Source organism: Equus caballus, chromosome 15 (assembly GCF_041296265.1).
Source record: "Equus caballus isolate H_3958 breed thoroughbred chromosome 15, TB-T2T, whole genome shotgun sequence".
Lineage (NCBI taxonomy): Eukaryota > Metazoa > Chordata > Mammalia > Perissodactyla > Equidae > Equus > Equus caballus.
In genome coordinates, this window is record NC_091698.1 from 68,080,966 (window position 1) to 68,106,622 (window position 25,657).

The 25,657-nt window shown below is 50.0% G+C and overlaps 1 protein-coding gene across 2 annotated transcripts in view; it reads right to left on the bottom strand.

The window, feature by feature from the left end:
* Window positions 1–13,338, bottom strand: part of RHOQ (ras homolog family member Q) — a 38,841-nt gene extending 25,503 nt beyond the window's left edge. The window contains exons 1-2 of one of the 2 annotated variants that reach the window (XM_023619138.2): window positions 12,769–13,338; window positions 12,134–12,192 (exon numbers count right to left, since the gene is read on the bottom strand). In XM_023619138.2, the coding sequence (XP_023474906.1) occupies window positions 12,134–12,192; window positions 12,769–12,910 (201 nt within the window). In that variant the 5' untranslated portion in view covers window positions 12,911–13,338. The remainder of the gene's footprint in view (window positions 1–12,133; window positions 12,193–12,768) is intronic. The other variant, XM_070236388.1, reaches the window with a different exon arrangement.
* Between the last annotated feature and the right edge of the window lie 12,319 nt (window positions 13,339–25,657).

Sequence of the window (25,657 nt, forward strand, 5' to 3'; positions counted from 1 at the left end):
AAAAAAAAGTTTTTATTTGCCTATCTTTGCATATTGGACATTCATTTGCTATTTTCTTCTCTTCTTTTGCGAGCTGTTGGTTTGTGTCTCATGTCCATTTTTCCACTGAGACTATACGGTAAATTAATCCTTCGGCGACCTCATATATATCTGGATCTCTCACGAGTTACCACAGATCAGACCCGGGGACCTGATGGTCTGTGAGTGCCTTAGTAAGATCCAGTTCCTGATTCCTGATGGCCCCACCGAGACCTGGCTCTCTGTGAGGCTCCAGGCGAGCAGCCAGGCAGGTAGGTACTTCCACGACACTCCTCACACTGTACCATGTTTACCTTCTCACGGTACGTCCCATTTTCTACTTGCATTTTGGTCACCTGTACACATCTTCCCTTCCCACTGGACTCTGCATTCCTACCGGGGAAGAACCGTATCTGAAGGATGTTTCTGTTCCTCATCTCACCTGTGTTTACCAGGGACTCATACGTTTGAATAAAGATATAAGGGTGTGGATGGGGGTCGGGGAAACTATGAAGAGGCACAGAGAGAACTAGAACACTGGAAAGGTAGAGGGGAGACCACCCCACCCCTCACGGAGGCAGGGGTAAAGACAGCACCAGAAGTACATGGCCAGCAGAAAGAACTTGACTTTCTGCCTCACAACCTGGAAAGGACTTTCCAGAGCCTGGGGTAGAATGCCCATGTAATAAAGACTGACAAAAAGGAAGAAGAAGCAAAGACAAGGATTATTCAGCCATAAAAAGGAAAAAAGTATGATACTTTCTACAACATGGATGAACCTGGAAAATATTATGTTAAGTGAAAGAAACCAGACACAAAAGGCCACATATCACATGATTCCATTGATATGAAATGTCCAGAATAGGCAAATCCAGAGACAAAAAATAGATTAGTGGTTGCTAGGAGTTGGGGGAAAGGAAGAATGGAGAATGACTGCTAATGGGTACAGGGTTTCTTTTGGGGGTGATGAGAATGTTCTGGAATTACATGGTGGTGATGGGTCCATAACTTTGTGAATATATAAAATCCACTGAATGTGAATTATATCTCAATTTAGAAAAAGGAAAGAGAAGTACACTTATACATCAAGCAGTTTGGTCCACCAGGAATTTCTGAGTAACCCCTTTCATCCTAACACCGGCTTACCTAGACTCTGATGCTTCCCCACTGCCCTGTTAGGTCAGGATGTTGCAGCTCCCCCCAAGGCAGGAGGCAGCAATGGGGTCTCCCCTCCTATCAAGGTAGAGCTGAGCAAGTCAGCCCATTCTCTGTGCCCTCTCTCCCCGTGCTTCAAACAGAGGGCCACAGGACACTCTGGAGGGATACTCGACATAAAACAAAAAAGGATTCCTAAAGATCCAGACTTGCTGGAGAAGAGTACATATCCTGGCCAATATTTCATCCAAATAGACCAGGCAGCCTTTCTGCTAATGGGCTCCATGAGTTAAGAAATGAGTTCTGTTGTCTTTAAATGAGCAACGCATTAAAACAACCACCTATAACTTGATTTCAAAGACCTTCGATAATGTCCAGACAGATTGGGATCCCCTTTAAAATGAGCTGATAAGAAAGCCAATATGGAGGTGACGTAAAGTCAGAGGAAAAGTTCTTTCCATAGGAATCTTCCCAACAGATTTCCTCAAATCCAGTCCACATCTGGTTCCTGCTGGGCGCTCCCAAACCTTGTGCTAAGCGCCACATTCCAATCTGGGTGCCAAGTAAAGATTCACACATGAATAAAACCAAATGCTAGACTTTAGCCTGGAGACTATTGGCTCAGCTGAAACTCAAAGTAGGGGTTCAACCTTAAGAGGGCTGGAGTCACAGGGGACGGGGTCCCAGGACGCCTCAGCCTCAGAACGCCCTTCTCCCTTTCTGTGGGCTGGTGAAGACCTGAAGCTCCTCCTGCCAGACAAAGCCCCTGTCTGAAGACAGCAGGGGCTCGCCTCCCTCTTCCGTTCCGCCTCACATCCAGCCCCTTCCTCGCCCCTCCAGAGCCAAGGAGCCACTAGAAACACCTTAAGGTAGTAACTGCGAGCCCTGAACCAGCTCGCCCGGAGGAAAGCCCTTCGAAAATTAAGCCGGGGTAAATGAAACTTTCATTCAACTGGACAATCAGAATCAAATGCTCTCTCTCAATGGCAACTCTTAGAGGGGGCATACTTTGAGCCAACTCATTTATAATCTCAACCATTATGCCAGTTGAAAGAGGATGGTTTTTCTACACTGGAACAAGTTTGGAAAAAAGGAAAAAAAGAAAGAAAGAAAAAGAGCAAGAGGAGGAAGGAAGGGAGGAAGAACGAATTTTAAAGCAGGGGGGACAGGGTGCAGGCGAAGGGAAGAATGGAGGAGGAAAACACTACCCAGAAAGCTGCAGGCAGCCAGAGAAGTAATTACTGCCGAGAGGGGTGTCTGAGAACAGACCCTCCTCCACCCACTCCCGGTGACCTCCCGGGGAGTTTTAATACAAAAGGACGTCATGGCCCATCTGTTGCTCTGGAACTAAGTTAGCACAAACCAAACTGGCATCCTCCTCAAGGGCAGGCCTGTCACCACCCAGAGTGCTAACCTCAGCTACAGTGGACAGAGCAGAGCCTGGGCCCCAATTTATCTGGCTGCTTAATGGACAGGAGAGAAAATGGCTTGGCACTGAGGTCTCATCAAGAAATACCCATGGAGCCTACTGTGTGCACGACCCTGGGCCACACAGCATACCAGTGGGGCCAAGGGAAGCCTAGGAAGTTCTGCTTCCATTTTCTCCTGATAGTGTCCTGGCCCCATAGCAGCACCGGTGGCTGAATGGTTCAATTCATTCCAACAAATGCGGAGAATCCACACCATGGGTAAAGAACTAGAAAGGACGTGTGTCTGTGGGTCAGGGGTTAAAAAATGAATAAATTATGTTCCCCACACTCTGGGGAAGTGTGTAAGTGTGCGGGGTGAGAGGGTGTGTGTGTGTGTGTGTGTGTGTGTGTGTGTTGGGGGAGGGGGAGGGAAGGTGGCTTGCTAAGAGGAGTCACATGAGTACACAAGTATTCATTAAGTCACTCAGTGGCTCTGACATTTCAGCCTGCGTCAGAACCATCCGGAAGGCTTGTCATACCAGAGACATCCCAGAGCTTCTGACTCAGGAGGTCTGTGGTGGACCCTAAGAATCTGGATTTCTAACCAGTTCCTGGAGATGCACGTCAGTTCGAGGAGCACATATGAGAACAGGGCAGTGATTCAAACCCTTGTTGAGCATCTAGTACATGTAAGAATCCAATTGGAGCTCCAATTCTCCACCACAATTTGACCTGGAGAACCCCTTTAGTCAGCTGAGCTCTTGGGGGCAGTTCCTCTCCTTGGAAGGACAGAACCCAGCCTCCTCTGTGTCACCAAAGAACAGCCACCGGCTCCCCTCCCATCGCTCCTTCTCGGCCCAACCTCTTCACTGAACTGTGAGCTCCTGGGGGCAGGGCCTGTGCCTGACCTGTCCTGTAAGCCCAGCCCCTGGCACAAGTCCCAGCCCAGATTTGGTGCTCGAGGAATGTTTGCTGACTGGCTGCATGAATGTTTCCACCTAGTCCTCACAGCCAGCCCAGGCAAGAGGATATGGGAGCCCATGCAGAGGTAGTGTCAATGGGCACAGCCCAGAGGCAAGCAAAATGAATAGCGGGTGGCAGAGGATGTCTTTGGTTGCATCCAGGGCACATACAAATGGAAGAGGGACAAACAGATTTGAAATGGCAGTTTTCACCTAAATAAAACTCTTGGGGAAAAGAAAGGCTTGGGGTAGCCTCTGGGGACGGAAAAGACACCTGTCATCTGCAGGCTGAAGCGCCCTGCCCAGCAGCCCCCAAACAGCAAGCTAATGTGAGTCAAGCCTGGCAGAACGGCAGGGAGAGCGCCGAGGCGCAGGGAAGGAATCCTCCTTCCCGACCGAGGACAGTCAGCTTCCATCAACACAGAGCAGTCCCTGTTCCTCCTTCCCCACAGGAGGCCACACCTGTACACGAAGGGCACTGAGCTGCTTCCACACCCTCACCAGCAAGGCGGCCTCCTGTGCCACCCAGGGGAAGGCCTCTTCTTAAGCAAGAGTGGAGGTTAATGAACAAATGGACAAAACTCCCTTAACTTCCCGGGGCGGGGGTGAGGAGGGGGGGGCTGGTTTTTAGGAGCCATTTGAGCAGCAGCCCCTACCATTCCATCTATAGACACCATTCCACCAAGTCTTCTCTCTAGAGAAGCGATGTGCTCGGAATGTCCTTTTTACATGAAATATTCAACAACGGAATAGATGCGATGTAAAGAAGACACTGCACACTGTCCAGCTGACTAGCATGAGTTATTCAACATAAAGAACCCGGACCTGCAGCTGGACAGCCTGCCCTGCAATCTTGGCGTGGCCTTTTCCCAGCTAGCTGTGTGGCCTGGAGCAACTCACTCACCCTCCCTGAACCTGCAAAATGAGACAAAACACCGCTTGCTTCCTTTACTTACGAGCAGGTGAGAGGCCTCAAGGAGGTACCAATCGCAACACGCTTTGCACTCTGTAAAAATGTCACTCAACGACGACTGTGTCATTATTAAACCCCCAATTCTACCCAGTGTCTGGGTAGCACTGGCAAGTCTGGGGCTCAGGAGAGAGGCGGCTGGTTCACTATTCCCACCAGTCACTTGAAAACAAACAGTGACAACAATAAAGGCCCCTTCCCCCACTTTCTGTTCTTTCTATTACAATCAACAAGCAACACAGCACCAGATTAATAACTCTCTAATTACTAAGTTGTCAGTCACGGGGTGAAAAACTCCATAATTTCGTTATCAACCCTACTCCACATACTGACACTGATAGCACGGATCTGCAGTCCACAAATAGACACATTTGGGACTCCCCCCATGCCTGTCCTCCCCCATCTGCTCCTCCCCACCCAGAATACAGGCTCTCTGGGCCTCTTGCCTGCGTGACCTCATTTAGTCCAACACTTCCCAAGCTTTTACTCCCTGGTACAGAGAAAAGAGTTTATGTGTTCAGCACACAGCAGGTGGGGTGGAGGAGTCCTGGGGTGACTGAGGTTAGACTGCTCCAACTGGAAGGGACAACCTGTGCTGGAGGCCGTCCACCCCAGGCTCCACCAGCCACTCGGAGGCTGAGGAAATCTGTTATGTGGGAGCTGGGAAGCTCTGATTTGATCCAATGACCCTACAAGGTACTATTATAATCCCCATTTTACAGATAAGGACACAGGTTTTGAGAGGTCAAGCCACTTGCTGGGAAGTGGAGCCTGGCAGTCCAATGTGGGGGCCCACAGTGGTACCTAGTCTGTTCTATTGCCTCCCATCTCTTCCTGTAAGTCTAGGTCTTCCAAAAGGCTCATCCCGGCCACCTCTTCTCCATGGGGACCGTGCAGCACTCAATTTCATATGAGGAACTTTCCCGGTTGCATAGGTGGACCTTTCTGTAATCTGATCCCCACTTCCTTCTCCCACAGGAGGTTGGAACAGAGAGGCACTGAATCAACAGCCACTGAAAGGAACTGGTGTGGAGCCCCCTAAAGTTGGCCTGGGCCATCACTCTCAGTTACCACTGACTGAGTGCCAGGCCATTTGGGACAACTACATACATCATCTCCAATCCTTACAGCAACCCTGCAAGGTGGACAGCATCTCCCCATTTCACAGGGAGGAAAGAAGCCAGCTGGCCCATGGTCTCACAGCTACAAAGAGGAGGAGCTGGGATTCCAGGTTAGTCCGGAGAACCCAGAACCTACACTTGCACAGCCAAGCTGCCTCCTCCTTAGGAGACCTGGGAGGGAAAGGTCTCAGGAAAGATGCACAGGCCTGAGCTTGAGAGACAGTATTGGGGTCCGCCCTCTGGGGACCACTAAGCCCCCAGGTTCTGGGTGGGGATAAATTGATGCTCGCCACATACCTGCACACCTGTCACTCCTTTGAACCTTGGAGACTCATATTGTATTAACGACGCTGTTTTCCAAGAAAGCAGTTGTGCCTGAAGCTATCATTTAACAACCATAACCTTAGTCTTTGGTTAACCTTTTAGCAGAAACAAGTTGACAGCCAAATGAGAATCAACTCAGTTTAAGAAATAGTCGTGTATGCCTACCACACACCAGGCACTGGGCTAAGAGCTGGAAACGTGGTGGAGAAAAAGACAGACACAGTCGTCTGTCCTCATGGAGCTTAGGGAGAGCGAGAGCTGGCCCAGGAGGTACCAGCAGGCCGTGGATCTGGGACGACTCTACTGGGGAGCCGGGAGTCCCGGGAACGCTCTGATGACCCGGCCACGGCCATCCTGCGGCCCCGTGCAGCCTCCCTGGCTGGGTTCCCCCTCGCTTCCTTGTGCAAAGCAGCTGCCTGCCAGAAACTAAAAGAGGAACAGCAAACTGCTGAGGGCAAGGAAAGCTGCTCCTTGGCCCAAGCATGCCAAATAAAGGCAAAACCAAGCCCCTCCAAGCGAAAGGAAAATCAGCTGAGGCTCAAGAATTTTAGTTGTTAGAGACAGGTGTGGTCTCCGGCTTTGTTTCTTTGTAACCGCTTCTCTCTCCCCCTCCTTCCTGTATTGCTATTCTGTATCTGAGGCTTCTTGGTAGTACCCACTGCTGCCAACACGTGTCATTGCTAGAAACTGATACCCCCGTGGAGGGCTGCTTTGTTTTGTTTTGTTTTAATACCATTAGGTCTCATCTCCTGAAACCCCAAATTCCACAAGAAAACCACAAACACCCAGTTCTCCAAGGCTCCTGACCCATGAGCTTTAAAGCAACACTTCCCACCTTGTTCACACCCTGGCACACACAGAAATGACAACATATGCTCAGCCGCCCCTACCCCCAATCCCCACCCCCCCAGCTGAGAGCACACCTGTATCGCCCATTTCTGATACACCTGCCGGGAAGCTTTGGTTCCCAGAGTGTAAATGTCACCAAACCTCAAGAGAATCATAACGGAAGTGGAGAAACCAGCTGGATCAGAAGGCCAGGAAGGGAACGGGGCCTATCTGAGGCACAAACAGAAACCAATGAGAGCTGACGGGGACCGCCCCCACCCCGAGGTCCCTGCCTGCTGGACCACAGTCAGAGCTGACACATCCAAACCCACATTAGAGTGTCAAGGGGAGAACACAGGGCATTCAGTCACTGCAAAGGCTTTGGAGCCAACAAAGGCCATCCACCTTGCCAGCACAGAGGAGGAAACCAGTACTCCGTGTGATGCGGTGCAGGCTGAAGATATAAATAGCTTCTAAAAAGGTTAGCAAAATGCGCAGACGACAGTAACAGTAGGTTACTAAGGGAAACCAGGATGCTCAGTGCCAGCATCTCACCTGTTGCAGCTGATGTCTGGAAGGAACCCCGTGGCTCCTCCCAAACTCTGTTCCCTGGGCCCCTCAGGGATGCAAGGTGGGGCTGCAGGGACCTAGAGCCTGGGGGAAGTGAGTGGGCGCTTCCTAAGCTTTCCTGCTGTTCCCTGCAGGCCCCCTTCAAAGTAAGAAAACCTTCTTCCTAATCATACCGGTCTGATTTCTCTAAGTCCACTCATTCCCAGCTGCCTCATCTACGAAAAGCTGACCTGGGAAGGTCCTGTGAGGATGCCTGCCTGCAGGTAGGAGGAGCTTGATGAGTGGCAACATCCTGGCCTTTCCCCTTCCCCTTCTCATTGTACTGGGCCCTTGGGTGCTGCCCCAGGGAACGCAGAAGGCAGAGCATCCCCAGGCTGCCTCCCCTGGAGATTCCCTTCTGGAAGGGAAGTGCTCGCCTGGACACCCAGAGAGCCTGCAGGGAGGCCACACCTGCTGGGCTATGTCAAGTGAGAGACAGACTTCCCTTGTCACTGAAACCAACCCCAGGAGACACCTGAGTGAAGGATATTTATAGCTCTCATGTATGCATCCCTGAACTTGTGTGTGTTTAAGTTAACAGACACATCAACAGCATGCCCAAAAGCAGACGTATGCACTTCCACACACTGAGGCAGGGGCTAAATCTGGAACTCTAGGGAACCCAAATCACCCCCAAACCACACCCTCCTGAGCGTGGGCATTCCGGACCCTGGGATAAAGTGGCCGTCAGTCTTTCCCTCTTGAGAATATCAAGTTCTGCCTTCCTGCCAAGGATTAAGAGATCAGCCTGGAGCCCGCAGCTCGAGAGCAGCTTGTCAGCCAGCTCCCCGCTGGCTCATCTGCACAGTGAGCGAGAGCTCTTCCCACTTCCAAACAGTACGGAGGCAGGAGGGAAAATCTCGCCTCTCCAGTGCCTCCCTGAGCAGACAATGGGGCTGCTGCAGAGCCTGAGCTGAAGTCCTGAAAGGAGAAGAAAGGAGAAGCTCCACAGAGGCCCAGGCCGGAAGCCAGACCCCTCCACAAGGCCCCAGGGAGGATGACGGCGCCGCCCTCAACTTCCACTCCGAAAGGCTTGGCAGTCAAAACGTCAGCAAATGCTGCTCCTGGGCCAACCAGGGGCTCGGCCAAGAAAGGGGGCTTCCGTCTGGCAGTAATGCTAGTGAGTGTATTAGGGATATTGAGGAATGTGGGAGGCAGAGCACATGATGGGGACTAACACTGCTCAACACACTCACATTCCTATATTCTTCCCCACCCACCCCACCAAGAGCAGCAGAGATCAAGGAGGAAGCAGCCTGCTCTGGAAGGCAAAGGTCATCTACTACAGTCATCTCTTGAGTTTCCTAATATGTAAACTGGGCAAATGTTGTCTATGGCTTTGAACTTGACTGGGGTCAAAGAGGAGACCAAGAGTAAGCACACAGACTAGAAGCTCCAACCTGAGGGAGGCGCTGTTGCTGGCGTTCAAATAGAGTGAGCGCCCAAGTGCATGAGCCAATGTTGTAGAGAGAAAGAGACTGCTTTCCAGTGCTGTGAGCCTCCGTCCTCCCCCGGCATCCTACCTCCCACGGTAGAATCACCTACCTACCCGACTTGTTTCTCAAATTCTACACTGAACTCTCAGTTTTTGTAAGAGTTTCTCTTACATCACTGGGGATGCAGGCTCTGATTAAGGCTGGAAACCACCTGACACAACAGGGCATTCAGAGCAGGGGACACTGGACTACGTCCATAGCTCCAGTGATGGGGACTGCAGGATTAAGAAGTGCAAAGCTGGCTCCACACCTCCACTGAAAAGGTTCTAGGATCTGGCATCCCAGTGGAATTTCTATCAACTCCAGGTATAATACACTGTCCTCTTCCACCTGCAACCCTTTCCCCCAACAAAGCTGCCCACAGGAGAGTACAATAATTTCTCATAACATTTATTATACATCTACTATGAATGAAGAACAGTGTCAGCTGCGTTTACATGCATTCAACAATTTAAGCCAGCCTACAAGACTGTGGTACAGATTCTAATTATCCATATTTTTACTAGATCACAAAGAAGGTACGTAACTTAGCTAGAATCACATGATAAGTACAACAAGGTGGAGAGCTGAGCCTAAGCCTGTTCGGCTCCAAAGCCCATGGGCTTTCCTCTGCTGCCCATCAGGCTCGAAAGTTTCTCTCTCTATATATATGCATGTGTGTGCACGTAAATATGTTTATTTATCATTAATTCTATTGTAAGATTAATGTGATACCGATTCATAGAGGCATGAGGTCTTAGTGACCAAGTACAACACAGGAATCTCCCACATAACACAACAGGAATCTGATTCAGACACTTCCACCTATCCCATCACAAGCTGTGGCAGATCCCCATGTTGAATTTATTCTTCTGTACCCCCAGATGCTTAGCACAGTGCTAGGTACACAGTGGGCACTTCTCATTTAATCTCATTGATGAATACATTGCTAAGACTGTTTATTAGTAATAAACTCTTAAATGCTGAAAGATGAAGTATCACTAACTTTGATCCAAAAAGAAAATCTTAAATACTGGGAGAAACACTAAAGGGGCCTAACACACATTTTGGCCAACAAAGTAGGTGTCCCACCATTGGGTAAAAATAGTAATATTTGAACCTTACTTATAGGTTGATCCCACTTGGTATACATCTTACAATCTCCACTGGAAGCCCTGACTTTGTGAGCAGGCCCAACTTTGGGTGATTCCTGGAGTATGGGTTCTGTCCTCTCTAGGGGTGGTATACAACCCCCCCACTCAAAGAATGGCTATGAAGACTGCAGGAACCATGTCTACAGACACACAAGCAATCCAACCAACCCAGGTGGCATCTCAGGACCTCCCATGGCTTCCAGTGTATATAACCACCTCAAACTAGGGCAAACTCAGACCCATGTCCCAGCCTCAGCGACACCGCTCAGTAGCTGTGTGACCTTAGGTCAGCAACTTAGCTTCTGTGAGCCCCAGTTTCCTTATCTGCAAAGACAGAATATCACTTATCTCACAGGGTTGTTTTGTGGAGAAAATGTTATTTGCATGTGGCTGCCCCATGCCTGATCTGTAGGAGGAACTCAGAAAGCTGGGTTTGAATGTGCACAGAACAGCTCTGAGATATACATGTCCTGTTGAATAGGGCTCGTGGTCAAAACACGGTCATGGTGACATGCAAAAGAAAAGAAGGAAGGGCAGTAGTGAGAGAAGTTACAGTTGGAGACAATTGTTAAAAACCTCTCTCCTTTCAACCAATAAATCCAACCTGTTGTTTATCAACTGCACCGCTTCAAAGTTGGTCTTATTGGATTGAATGAGTTCTGCCTCTTGACTTTCCTACGTTCTGATAAAGACAGAAGGACTAACAACTACAAGGCAGGCCACCAAAAGGGCCCCGGAAAGCCAGGAACCAGTTGGATTGACTTGCGTCAGTTTGGTGAAAGAGGGCAGCCTCAGGCATCGCAGGGCCAACAGTTTCTCTATCCGCAGATGCTCCTCTAACTTAACAGTTGAGAAACCACAGGCCACATCAAGGCCCCCACCCCCAACAAGGCATTTTTCAGAACCTACCCTGGTACCACAATTCCAAAATCCAAATCTACAGGAGCTACAAAGCACAGTTCCCCTTTACTGAGCAGCGACCTCGGGTGTGCCAGACTCAGAGGGAGGCATCTGGCACATCATCTATGCACAGGGAATGCTCTGAATTTTTTAAACCACATTTTACAGATAAGGAAACTGTACTATTGGACATGCCCCAAAGATACTCTTAAGCCCCTCAGCTGCTCACATGTCCTCAAGGACTCAAGTCTGCATGACATGTGAAAACTTCTGCCCAAGTCTTCAGGTCTGATCACAGGGCTGGATTCTGCAAAACTTCATCACACACAATCATCTTAACCCCACAGCAAAAGTGGGTCTGGGAAGAGGGAGGAGCTGGGACAGAGACAGAGAAGAGACCTTAATCCTTTAGGAGCCACTTCCAATTTGCAAATAATGGCCAGAGGCTGGCTGCCTGGAGGAGCGTGCATCTTCTTTCTGCACAATAATCTCTCCCAAAGAAAACCCAGACAAAGTCACCTGGCCTTCCTAGGGGAGAAAAAGCTCTTCCTCCAAGATCACTCTGAACTCCTAACCCTTCCTCCCCCACCCCGCCCCAGGGAGTGGCTGGATGGTTGTTGTTTCTTTTCTTTTTTCCCTGTGGTCCTCTGGTAACACCACAAATTACGTTTTCAGGGACTCGAGTCCCAGAGTGCAATGATGTTGTAATAAACATAACCAGGACCAAATGCCTTCCCATCATATTAGATGATGCCATTTCCCACCAATCAGGCTCCTCCGGCAGGCAGACCACTCACCAATGAGGGACCAGACAGAGGCTGTGAGGGGAGACCTGGTCATCTGCAACTAAAAATAAGGGCGCTTCACGATTGGCCGCTGCCACTTTGCAACAGGAGTTGGGACCTGCACATCAGGCACCATGCAGAAGGCACACACAGGCAAAAACTTTCACAGCCCAGGGGTTCACATGGGGTGGGCTGGGCTGCGTTTGTTGTTGGGTTTTTTTTTTTTTTTTTAATCCTTTTCCTGATTTGCTGACTTGAAAAAAGAAATAAAGACTTGAGCCAGAGGGGCCTCTCGCAGACACACCCTCCCTCCTAGATGCCTCAGTTTCCAAAGGCCCGTTGCAGCCAGTTTCCAAAGGCCCCTTGCAGCCGCCCGGTATTGGCGAAAGGGAGAAGGGGTCGGCCAGGGGTCAAGACACTCACCTGTCCGGCCGTGTCATAGAGTCCCAGGAGGTACTGCTTGCCCCCTACGGTGACGCTGACTGCAAGGGCAGAAGTGGGGGCGGGGAGAGAAGCTCACAATTATCCAGGCTCTGAGGCAATTTCGCTCCCTACCAGGACCCTCCTGCCCCAACCCAGCCGGAGGCAGACAGGCGCTCCCCAGGACATGTCACCCCTTTTCCCTTGCGCCGAGCTCACCGTGAAGTGGCGTGAGGTCGGGGTGCGAGGTGGCCCCCACTTGCCCACTCCCCTCTCCCGAGTCCCGTAGCCACGTTTCGCCCGGTCCCACTACATGCTTCCCCCGGGGACTTGGGGCAGTAGGGGAAGCGGCTGTGGGAAGGTCAAGGAGGTCGGCCCAGGGCGCCGAGGGGGTTGGGAAGTGCGGGGAGCCGGGACTGGGCGCAGGCGGGGAAGGGGGATAGGAAGAGGGGTCGGATCTGCAGGCGAAGGGGATGGCCAGAGGCAGAGCCTGGGGGTAGAACCGGCGCCTGGCGGAGGGTGCGGCCGGGGAGGGGTGGGGAGCGCGCTCCGGGAAGGCGGAGAGGGGGCTCCGCCAAAGTTGCTCTAAAGTTCCCGGCCCGGGGAGCGGCCCCTTAGTCAGCAGTTCCGAGGCTTACCTGCGTAGTGGTCGAAGACGGTGGGCACGTACTCCTCCGGGAAGGCGTCGTTGGCATAGCTCATGAGTAGGCACGTCTTGCCCACCGCCCCGTCGCCGACCACCACGCACTTGAGCATCAGCGCGCCGGGCCCGTGAGCCATGCTGCAGCCGGCCGGCCTCCGGGCATGGTCCCCCCGGAGCCCCCGCCCCGGCCCCGGGCTCAGCCCCAGCCCGCCTGGGGGGTCCGCCGCCGCCGCTCCGCGCAGCAGGGCCGGCCCCCCGGCCCCATGCAGCGGTGACCCCCGCCCGAGGGGAGGGGGCGGCAGGCCCGGGGCGCTGCCGCCGCCTCGGTCGCTGCCCGGATCCCCGCCCAGGCCCGGGTCGCCGCGCCCGCCCGCTGCCCCCGCCGCTCTGCGCCCGCGCCCTCTCCCCGGCCCAGCCTCCCCAGGAGGATCCGCTGGATCATAAGACCGTCCGGCCCCGGGGGAGACGGCAACTTTGGGGAGGGCAGCAGAGGGGAGGGGCCAGGCGGCTCTCCCCGCCCCGCGCCCGCCGGGGCCCCCTCCCGGCTCCGCTCCGGAGGAGGGCAGGCCCAGGCGCCTCCCCCGAGCCGGCCGCCCGCCCCGCGCCCCCGCCCGCCCGCCCGCCGGCTCCTGCGCCCGGCTCCCCGCCCGCGGCCGCCGCTCGGCCCGGCCGGCTCGCCCTGGCTCGACTCCCCGCGAGGGCAGGGGAGGGGGCGAGGAGGAGGAGCCGAGGAGGAGGGGGGAGGAGGAAGAGGAGGCTGGGGGAGGGGGCCGCCAGGGAAGCGGTCGGGAGGAGCCGAGGGCTCCTCGCGAAAGTACCCGCAGCGGCCGGAAGCGTCCAAAGGCCCCGATGCTGTGAGAAGACGAGGAGGCCTCTTGGGGAACCACGACGACTCCAACGATGACGCAATAGTCATGCAAAATTATACATATGTATTTAAACTCCACCCGGAAGGCAGGATCCATCCTATCGGCCTTTAAGTGCACAACAGAACTAGAAATCGGAAAGGAAAAAAGGCCAAGGGTTAAAAAAGAAAAATTTTTTAAGGCGCGCGGGGTGATGGGGGAGGGATGGTGGTGGTCCCTGAGCTGGAAAGTGGGGACTTCTGCCGTATTACTTGGTCCCCCCTCCCACCACCACCAACCAATGCCGTGCACAGCACGAGCTTGAATCATTTACTATGAACTGGTGACTAAGGGAGTTACAACATCTCGAACCACTGAAGCACCCCCCAACCAAGCAGAAACGAGAGACTCTGCCGGCTCTGGTGCAGCCAGTGTACCTGTGCTCCCCCTGGAGGCGACATTCTCTGAGACCCCCTTGTAGTCCTGTGTGCCCCTCGAAGATGTTAGGTTGTGATCTCTGAGGAGTGGTACATTCTCCCTCTAGGACTTGGCCTGCGATCCAGGTGGCAACCCCTGCCCCCTGCCCGGGCAAAGCTTGAAACAGCGTCTGGCCAAGTCGCGTTCACTGGCCAACAGTGCTGTTTTGAACATTAGGCACTGGGGCAGAGGGGCAGGAGAGAATGGGTACACTCCACGCTGACACCTCAAGCCTCCCCCCAACCTCCGCTTTGCTGCCATGAGATAAAGCGCTTCCTGTCATCGATTCTCAGGATTAGAAAATGCTGTGTTGAGAAGCAGCGCAGAGGTCAACTGGACCATCGCCTTAGATCCCCCTTACGTTGTAAGTAAGCAAACAGACACAGCGAGGTGAAGTGGTTATCAGGCATTCAAGGCCTTGAAGTGCGCTTTGGGAAATGCTCAGTGTTGTGTCCCCATGCCTCACTTCCCAGGCTTCAACTCTCAAACCCGAAATCAATTTCCATTGTCTTGGGAAGACTTCCCGGATTATCGGAAGTTCTTTGTGGCGTCGCCCGGAACATCTCACCAGACCGCTCCATTTGGGTCTGAGTGTGGGTGTTTGCATTGCCCGCTGCTTTAGATTATGCAGTGAAGCTGGAAGATACTTTGTATGTACTGAATGACAGGTTTAAGAAGGCAATACAGTGCCTTGAAGTCAGATCTTGGTTCAAGGCCAGTCTCTGCCCCTTTCTCTTAGAGAGGAAGAAAGGAAGACTGCCTCCTTTGTCTACTGGACCATTTCTTCAGGTAGCATTTGCTGGGACTAATATTCTGAAAGGAGAGTCTATCAGAAGAGGCTAAGGAGCTCCCGGAATGCACTCAGCTAGGAGAGGGCATTACCTTGAGCCCGCCACTTCTCTTCTCTGGCCCCCAGCTTTCTCCTCTGTGAACTGAGCTCATTGGTAAGGGTGAGATGAGGTCTCAGCCTTGAAGACTCTAGGGCCTTTTGGAATATGTCCTGAGAGATCCTGGTAAAAGCTTTGGGACGAGGGGAGAGGCAGTTGCTGGAGACATGGGCAAGGCCTTTAGGAAGGATGATGAGGTCTGTCCCAGGCCTGGAGGATGGAGGATTCTCTGAGGCTTCCCCTCTTCAGGACTCAGCTCTCCCAGTTCTTACACTACTTCCCAGAGGGGCAGACATTTACTTGGGACCCAGGCAGCTGGAGGATCAGCTCCAGAACCCTGAAAAATGACAAAGACCCCAAGTTCTGGGTACTCTGGGAGAAGCTCTGGGAATGTCAGAGCAGTCCAAGTGGGGAACTGACGTTGGATGAATCATGCAGTAGTGACTTCATTGATGATGGTGACCTCATCCCTTTGGCCCATAGAGAAGCCGAAATGGACTGCCAGGATTACTTAGAGCTCTGGGCTGATTCCACCAGCGTGCATGTGGAATGGGAGGGGGAAATTATCCTGGGTGGCCCAGGTCAGCCCATGCTCACTTTCCTATGGGCAAAGAAGATAATGCCTCAACTGGTAAAAAACAAAGCAAAAAAACCCCCAGAGTTCTCAAATTTCAGAGATTTGAGGTACAGGAAGTAACTTTGTTTCTAAGCATCCTATAAGCTCTGTGCTTGCTTTTCTCCTTTTGTGTCAACTGCAAATGTCAAAACACACACAGGTCTGTGTCAGAACAGAGAAATCTCTACTTAGCCTTCTCCTCTTTTTCCTCTCCTTCCTACTCTTCATTGATTCATCCAGTATTTCATTTAAGAAGCACTATTGATGTCTACCAGATGCCAGCCTTTATTCCTGCGTAGGGCGCAAAGAGTTGGAAAGTCGCAGCCGCTGGAGGGGGAGGTGGAAAGGAACTGGTGAGCAAACAGGTAATTACTACATAATGTGATCAGTGCTGTGGTAGAGGATAAAGAACAGGCTTCTGGAAGTGTAGAGGAGGCTGTCAGTACCTACTCTGGGTGTGCTGAGGAAGGACTTGTAGAAGGATGTCATCGGCCTGGGGCTTAAGAGGCTGAAGGAATAAGATAAGAATGCCTGAGAAAGAGCCCCACACCAGGGCAAAAGGACAGCACACAAATCCTTGGGAAGGGCGAGCCATTTGGGTGGACATAGTGCGGGATTAGTGGTGCGAGGGAACTGATTTGTATTTAATTGGGAACTGTGTAATGCAGCCAGGTGGTGGGCCTCTGAAAGCCTTGTTAAGAAGCGTGCAGGACCCCTCCCAGGCTGGGCAGTCTGTGCACTGTACAAAGTTGAAGGGAGAAATCTTGGGCTCATGTGATACCCACAAAGTCATGACCCTGGCTCAAGGCAGTGTTCATTGGAAGAAGGGGCACTTTTTTCTTATTACAGATGTGACTTCTTTTTGTCAAACCTGTGCCCATAGGGCTGCATCCACTCAGAGAGGGGGCCCTTTTTCTACTTCGCAAAAGACAACGGCAATATCTAGGTAAACAGAGGCTCTGGAAGTGAGGATGTGATGAAGGGAGGACATAAGACTTGCAGAGCAGCTGCTGTGTATTGTGGAATATACTGTGCTCAGGCCCTGTCCTGGGTGCTTGACGCTCATATTTTGTAGGCCGTCTTATTTCACCCCAAGAACAACCATCCAAGATAAAATTTGTGGAGAATATCTATTGGTTTGTCTAAGCAGAGCAGTACCATTTGCTTCTGCTAGATGTTCTTTCTAACTTAATCTCTGTGGTCATGTGGTTTAGATGGAAGCTGCCATCTTCTTACTCAGCCTGCCCCTGACTCCTGTTGATTAGCCCTGGGTGGGCACCTGATCCAAGATGGGACAGTCAGAGCCCTTCCTGAAAGCTTTGAATTTGGGGTTCAAAACAGGATTCTCCCCTCTTTTACTAACTGACCTGGAAGATGTGAGGCTGGAAGCTGTTGGCCATTCATGTTTCATGTTTCTGCCATTGATGAAATAGCCAATCCAAGAAAATGAAGCTAAAATGCAGAGTGAAGCAAAAATGGAGTGATAAACCCCCCAACCCACCTCCCCCCAAAAGGCAGAGATAACACAGGCTATTTGTGAGTTCTTGCTTGTCGCTAGCCCTGAGACCCTGTTGTGCTACTGTTTTTCAGTTGGTCACTTGTGTTAATAAGTCCCCCCTCCTTTTTGCATAGCGGGTTTTGGTTAGTTTTCTGTCACTGGTAACCAAAGGAATCCTAACTATTGCAGTATTCTCACTAAAGTTGAGATAGGTGATATGCAGAGAGATTAAGAAATTTGCCCTATTTTGGGCAGGTAAGTGGCAGAGCCAGGTCTCAGAATGATCTGTCTTCAAAGCTTATGGTATTTCCCGTGTTCCACATAGAGGAGGCACCAGAAGTTTTTCAGTAGGAAAGTGACAAGTTTGGGGCTGTCGTTTGAGATCACTCCGGGAGCAGTGCAGAAGATGGATTTGGAGGGGATGACAGTGAAGGCAGAGAGAGTGAAGAGGCAGGAGGTCATGAAGGTCTGAAGCAAGCGTGATGGTGAACACAAAGAGGAGGCTGGGTGTTAGGGATGTTTCGATGACAGACTCCACAGGACTTGGTCGCACAGCCTGGGGAAGATCTGCGGTGACCCTGAGGATTCTACGTTATGATTCACAGACCTTCTCCCTCTTTTTTCCCTCTTAATCTCTTCTATTTTTATCCTCCCTACTTTTTCTTTGGACTTCTTCCTCACTTTTTAAATCTTTCCCATCTCCTGTTGGTTCCTAACCATGCAACCAACTGTCTAAATCAAGCTGAGAGTAGAACTCCAGAAGGACAGTACGGTTCTAAAATCTATTTATTTTTATGTCATTTTGTTTGTGTCTTCCCACATCTACCCTAGAAATGTAGAAATGGATTCCAATAGATCACTTGTTGTCATGGCTAGGAGGCTTTGGGTTGCAAGTAATAGAAAAGTCAACCCGAACTGTCTTCAGCAGCAAAGGAAGTATATGGGCTTCTTTAATGGAAACATCCAGAAGTAGATCAAGCTTCAGGCATGGCTTGATCAAAACTCTGGCTGTATTTTTTCTGCACTTCTCTTGGTTTTTCTCTTCTCTCTGGGTCAACTTCTTACTTAGGTTGCCTTCTCTCCTGAAAGAAAATGGTTTTACCAGGTCTAGGCATCACCACCCATACACCACACTGCCCAAGAGGAGAGGGAGTTTCTCTTGACCCACTCATTGAACAAAAATCTTGGACTTCCTCTGATCAGATCAATTTTGTTTATCCCTGAACCAATCATGGTGGCCAGCAGAATGCCAAATGATTGTGGCCTTAGGCCTGGGCTATTCCCCGTCTCTGAAACCATCACTGTGACTAGGAGTTGGGACTATCCAGATTGGGCCAATCAGGGCACACTCCAAGACCAGAATTTTACTCCTACTCAGATTCTATGGTTCCTACACAGTGGCTGATAGGTCTCGGGGGAGTGTACGCTGGGGAGGCAACCAGCAATATCCATTACATTTAGGTTGTTGCTCACCAGTCAAAGTTCCTAGGCCGCCCCACTTCAGGAGAGAAGCAAATTTCAAGGGAAGAGGGAGGTGAGAAGGATCCAGGTCAAATCCATGATTTGTTCCAAGTTTCCGTCAGTTGGTTTGTCAATACATGAATCCACGCTCACTCTGAATCCCTAATTCCTGGCCTGTAGTAGGCACCCTTCTCCCCCACCTAACCACGTGCTTAGAATTACAGGTAAGGAGGTAAAATGGTTATCATCCTTTCACCTGGTCCGCCCTGCTCTTCTGTTTTGCTTCTTTCCTCCACACATGCAGGACCTTCAGACCACAGCCTCTTCACTCCCCAGAGCTCTCCTCCTTCCCAGACTCCACCTGGCCCACCCTCATAGCATCATGCCATATGCCATACTGATTCCTCTTTCCCTTCCCACCAGTGAAACCTTCCCTCTGCATCCTTTTCTCCTAAGGCTCCGATGTAATGTACATTGCACAATTTTTTTTGGCTAAGGTATTAACGGCTTAAAAACTGCAGCAATTTCTTAAAGGTCAATGATCCTTAATGATCAGAATGATAAATAAATCCAATAAGATTGATTCACTTGGTTTTCATTTCTGGTTATGGTTCTAGAATGCATCTAAATCCCTTTTTCCAGTTCATTACATTCCAGAAAGTCAGAAGTATGCCCGAGCCTTTGAGAATTTTGGCTCAAGCACCTTTAATAATGTTTTCCCATCTACATTTCTAACTGTTTTCAACTGCCACCTGAGGTCAGGAGATCAATCATCATACTGAAGGCATTGCCACCCATTGCTGAACTATAGAAAAAGACACTTCCTTAGAGGTTGCTGGTATGAAATACTCATGTGATCTGGGAGTGGCTCCCTCCCATAAGCTCTGAAGAAGGCTGGATCATAGATCCCTCTTCCAGAAATGAAATTAGTGATTTTACTCCGAGCTTCAGTACTAAGAGTGCCAGAAAACCATCCAAGATTCACTCATGGTTGTTCCTGCATAGTGGATGTTTTGGCCACTGAGCATCACAACCACGTTTTGAATTTGAGGAATCTTCCACTTTGTGAGTCTTGCTGGGAAGAAAAGGTCATCCCTTACAGAAGCTGAAAATTGCAGACTTAACATAATGGCAGGGAAGAGGGGAATGGAAAATAGAAAAAAGAACCAAATTAAACTTCTAGAGTTGAAGAATACGATGCCTGAAATGAGAAACTCCCTGGCTGGGCTTAACAGCAGATTGGACATTGTAGAAGAAAATGTCTGAGACATTGAAGATATAGCAACAAAAACTGCTCAAACTAAAGCACAGAGAGAAAAAGACTAATGAAATAACACAAAAGAAGAAACACAGTAAGTGTATCCTAAACTGTGCCTTCCTGAGACCCTCAGTTAAAGGTGGGAACTTTCAGCAGATGCCATAGGGCTAAACTTCACAAGCCCATTGCAATAATGTGGCCAAACAGATTGTAAAAATACTGAAATAATTTCATATTGGCTGGTAAATGCTCCCTGCCCTGAACCTCCCTGGGTGACCCCGTCATCCCAGGCCTTTCCTTGGCTCCATCTGACCTCCTATTCAAGATCTAAAGGGTTGATGCCTGGCAGAGCTAGGGGCCTTCAGGACCCTGTTCCAACTGAGGCAGGACTGCTCTGATTGGTTAGCCATTCATTATGCTGAGTGTCATCCCTGATTGGGGGTTGTGTTAGGATCTTGGGACCCTGCCTGCACCTTCAAGTCACCTCTCTGAGTAGAACAGATTCAACCAGAGGAGCCTTGGCAAATTCATTTAATAACTTACATTTTTAAAGTTTTTATTGAGCTCTGTGTTCCAGGAATGTAGGCAGGACAGGAGGAGGTGTCCCTCTGAGGCAGCACATTCCTCTCTCTTTCCACGGATAGAGGGTTGCAAATCCCTAAATTTGTGACAGCCTGTAGGGGAAATAATTTCCTCACCACTCATCCACTCATGCATAGGTCCAACAAATTATTATTATTAAGCAACTGCTTTGTACTGGACTCTGTGGGAAGTGTTAAGATGAGTGCACAGGGAGAGTCAGAAATAGTACTTTCCCCAATGAGGTCATCATGGAAGTCCCTAGCATGATGAGGGACAGAGTTGGATTGATACATTCTCTTCCTTGCAAACAGAACCTTCCCCGTGTCAGGGATTGAGCTATGTCTCTCAGCAGAAGTGAGGTCAGCCAGGACCTATCACAGTGAGAGTTAAGTCAATATTAAAGCAGCATTTGGCATCTGAATGCATCCCCTGAGCTGAGAACTGTGTGTTCCCGAGCAAGCAGAGCATCTGTGCTCTCTTGGGGCTGTCCCTGCCCACGGCTCACAGGCTGGAGGCTTGGCCGGCCAGCTCTTTCTGAAGAGCTTGTGTCCTGGGGCTCCTCACTGACCTCATACCCACCCTCAGTCCCGCTGGAGGCTTCCTGGGGTTCTGACCTCTATCCTGGGTCTGTCTCCACATGGGCAGCTCCAGAAGTGTGGTTCTAGGAAGGGCAGGATGAGAGGCAGTGTGTTTTGTGCACGACAACGTCTGACATTCACCTAGCACTTTACAAAGCTTGTTCACTCTTTGGCTTTCAAAGCTCCACTGAGAGGGCTGCGGAACTCCTCATTAACATCCCTGTTTTACAGATGAGGCTTTGTGTCTTTATCCTGATGGAATTCAGGCAGATTTTGAGCCTTATGCAGATTGCCCAGCCTGTGATTGACATCAGGACTGAAACCTGAACCTCTGATGCCAAGTGCAACGCTTTTCTCAGCACACCAAGCTGCTGCCCAAGGAGACATCCGAGGCCAAGAGAGAGACTTCCTATTTCAGGGACAGCCTGGTTCCTACCCTCAGGGGCCCCCTGGCATGAAGGGGGAAAAGTGAGTCCTGCCTCGGCGGAATACTTACCTTCCCATGACATCCCGTTACAACCCAGCACATGGGGCACAGTCAATGAATATTAGCCATATAAACTGCTTATACATCATGTAGCCAGAATCTCAGACCACTCCCATCCACCCCCATCCCTACCTTAGAAGAGGTCTATTTTTCAGGTGAATACTTTGATAAGTGGATTGAGTGAGATCTTCCAAGGGTCTGCTTGAGTAACAATAGTTGTTTGCTTACTTGCTTTCTGAGGAAGGTGGATTCAGTTAATTTGCGGGCAGTGCTTCTCAGATGTTTCTCACCGCAAATCACAGTTACAAACACATTTTTCCTTGTGAATCAGAATGTATGCATATGTACGTACATACATGTTATATGTATTATACATATATATACATGTGTACATGTATATATAACAAAGAAGAGTTTGACAACACAATACTCAACCTTACTACCCATAATGAACTCTGCATTTTCTATTCCATTTGGTTTCATGACTCACTCTTTGAAAAACCCCACTGTAGGATTCTGTTTGCTGGGTGGCTACCTGGCTTGCAGTTGGAGGTGAGTGCTCAGGACCACAGAGGGATAAAGAACACCTACAATTCAACAACAATAAAGAAGGAACAACCTGATTAAAACAGGAGCAAAGGACCTGAATAGGCATTTCTCTAAAGAAGATATGCAAATGGCCAATAGGCACATGAAAAAGATGCTTAACATCACTAATTGTAAGGGAAATGCAAATCAAAACCACAATGAGATCCCACTTCATGCCCATTAGGATGGCTATTATCAGAAAAACCCAGAAAATAACAAGAATTGATGATGATGTGGAGAAATTGGAGCTGTTGTACACTGCTAGTGAAATTGCAAAATGGTGTAGGCGCTGTGGAAAATGGTATGGCAGTTCCTCAAAAATTTATTGCCATATGATCTAGCAATTCCACTTCTAGGTATACACCCACAAGAAATGAAAGCAGGTACTCCAACAGATATTTGTACCCCTGCTTTCATAGCAGCATTATTTGCAATAGCCAAAGATGGAAACAACCCAAATGTCCATCAATAAATGAACAAAATATGATATATACATTCAACAAAATGTTATTCAGCCTTATAAAGGAAGGAAATTCTGACACATGCTACAACATGGATGAATCTTTTTTTTTTTTTTGGTGCTTTTTCTCCCCAAATCCTCCCAGTACATAGTTGTATATTTTAGGTGTGGGTCCTTCTAGTTGTGGCATGTGGAATGCCGCCTCAGCGTGGCCTGATGAGTGGTGCCATGTCCGCGCCCAGGATCCAAACTAGCGAAACCCTGGGCCGCCAAAGCTGAGTGAACTTAACCACTTGGCCACGGGGCTGGCCCCTGGATGAATCTTGAAGACATCATGCTAAGTGAAATCAGCCAGTCACAAAGGACAAATATTGAATGAGTCCACTTCTCTGAGATTCTTAGAATAGTCCAACTCATAGAGACACAAAGTAGAACAGTGGTTGCCAGGGGCTGGGGGGAGGGGGAATGGGGAGTTAGTGTTTAATGGGTACAGATTTCAGTTGGGGAAGATGAAAAAGTTCTAGAGATGGATGTTGGTGATGGTTGCACAACAGTGTAAATGTACTTAATGCCACTGAACATTACTTAGTGGTTAAAATTTATGTTATGTATATTTTACCACAATAAAACTAGCAAAGAAAAATAATAGATGGATTTTACTTTTAAAATGGGTTTTCCAGCTTCTCTAAAATATGGAATTTTATGACCCCAAGTCCACATTTCCTATGGCGGCAGAGGCCTGGGCCTTGGACAAGGACAGAGCCAAAGGGCTTTTCTTTTTGGGGAAACCACCACTGAAAATCTTTTAGCATGCAACTTTGAAGGAAATTGCTCTTGAGAAGAACCTGATCGCTTTCAAGTGACTTTCCTGCAGATGTTTGAGAAGAATTTAAGATGTGAATTCTTAATGTAAATTATTTGGGGAGAAACGTTTCTTACTCTGCCTGGTTCTCTCTTTTACATGACCTGCCTGGCCCCTGTAGCATTCACTTTCTCCTGCTCTGTCCCAAGCCTGCTTTGCCACTCGGGGTGGAGTTCTTGGAATAAAACTGTATGTGGCCCCTTACTCATCAGCACTGAAACAGAGAGAAAGCTTTATGAGCACTTCTGATTTTCTCTTTGGGTGTCTCCTTTCACTTCCAGACCAAATGAACCCTCTGGCTCTTGCTTCTCTCTCACTAGCTTGCTCTGCAGGGAGCAGGGTGCGTAGTGTGCCTGCTTTGCCACATCCTCTCCGTGGGCTGAGCTGCTGGGCCTTGTGATCGGAGCTGCAGCAGGTGCTGCCAGGGTCAGACCCTGAGTCATCAAACCTGCTGCCTCTTGTGCCACATCTCCTTCCATCCCAAAGCCTCCGTTCTTCTGTTCTTGTCCAGGCCCTCAGCCATGCACAGTCTCGACCTGGCATTTGGCTTATAGCCAGACTCTCTTGCCTCTGCCATCACCAGGGTAATCTTCCTAATCCCAGGTTTGGCCAAGTTACAACCCTGCTCAGACGCCTTTGATGGGTGTCCTTTGCCTGTTGCCCCAATCTCAGTCTGACATTTTCAACCTTCCCCAGTTCAACTCCAACCATCTTTCTAGACAGTGCTCATGCCCACTGCCACTGCAGGCCTGTCTGCTGCTGCCAGCCCAGTCACCTCCCTGCACCCAGACCTCCTGCACATGCCCACCACTATGCCTTGCCCACAGCATTCCCCCATCTGGACTGTTTCACTTCCTGTCTGCTTATCGAAATGGTCCACCCTTCAGTGCCCATCTTTCCTCCTCCCTCCCAGAGTGACCCCTTGCCCACAGGACACTTCTCCAGTGAAGCCTGCAGCCGCTCAGCTGGTGGCCTTTCCTGGTTCTTACCCCATCCCATTTGGGGTTCCAGGTACCTTTCCACATTTCTGAACCAAGGTCCTCTCTGGAAACACTAAGGCGTTGCTTAGCGAGTCTGGTGTCCATAAAGACGTGATCGATTCTTGTCTGTTTGGATAAATTCTCCTTAATGAATACTACCAACTTGCTACCTTTTCCAAGTGACCTGTCTCCAAGTGAAGACAGCTGTTGTCACTGATGGTATGTCTCAAACGCCCCACTACACGGTTTACCTGTCTGCAGGACAATACATTATAAGAGTTCACGACAAGTCTGGAAGGGGCTGAGGGATTGGATCCCTTCATTTACGTAGCTTCCTTGAAACTGCTGCTTCCTAACACACCACACTCGAGTGTGATTACCTGCTCACCGGTTCCTCTCCCCCATTGCATCGCGGGTTTGGGCGGCGGGGCTGGTGTCTGCCTCATTCCTGCTCTATCTCCAGTGCATATACAGTGCCTGGCACATGGTAGGTGTTCAACAAATACTTGTTGAAAGATGAAAAAGGGGATGCCCCCTTCCCGCATTTCAGTATTTGAAATCCCCCAAAGGAGTCATTATTATTCTAAATTTCCTCACCCACTTCCTGGGCCCTGCCAGTTCCCCCATGCTCCAAGCTCTGGAAAACCCCTTCCCTTCCTCGTTCTGCAATCTGTAAGAGTCTGGAGGCCCAGGTTTGGGGTTGCTTCTCTTTTAGCTACCAGTAGGGAGCCCACACCCAGACACGTCTGCCCTCAGACTTGCTCACAAATCCTAGCTGGAGTGAAAAACAGTTGCTTCAGGGTCTGGTCCAGGCTCCAGTCTGACAGACACATTTTGCCCATCAAGCACTCCTGCACCACCCCACGCCCCTTGCCCCCACCGTGGCACTGTGGATCCTGCACTTCCCTGGGGTTCACACAGGCTCACAGAGGCGAGGGCCCCAGAAGAGAGATGTTGAAGCTCACACTTCGTCTAAGGACCCCTCCCATGCCGACAAATACAAAGTCATCAGTGTTGAAACATCTGTGTCCCCAAGGTCATCAGGAGGGGCTTCTGGGGTGCTGGTAATGTTCTCTGCTTGACTTGGGTGGTGGTTACACGTTATTTGCCTCATAATAATTCATTAAGCCACACATTTCCATTCTATACACTTTTCTGAGTTGTATTTCACAATAAAAAAGACAAGAAAAGAGAGCCCTCTCCCCCTCCCCCAAGCCCTTAATCCAGTCAGTCCGTGTTTAACCAATGTCTGTCTGCGTCCAGCCTCTGCTAGAGAGGGAGATTCTTGTCCTCAAGGAATTTCCT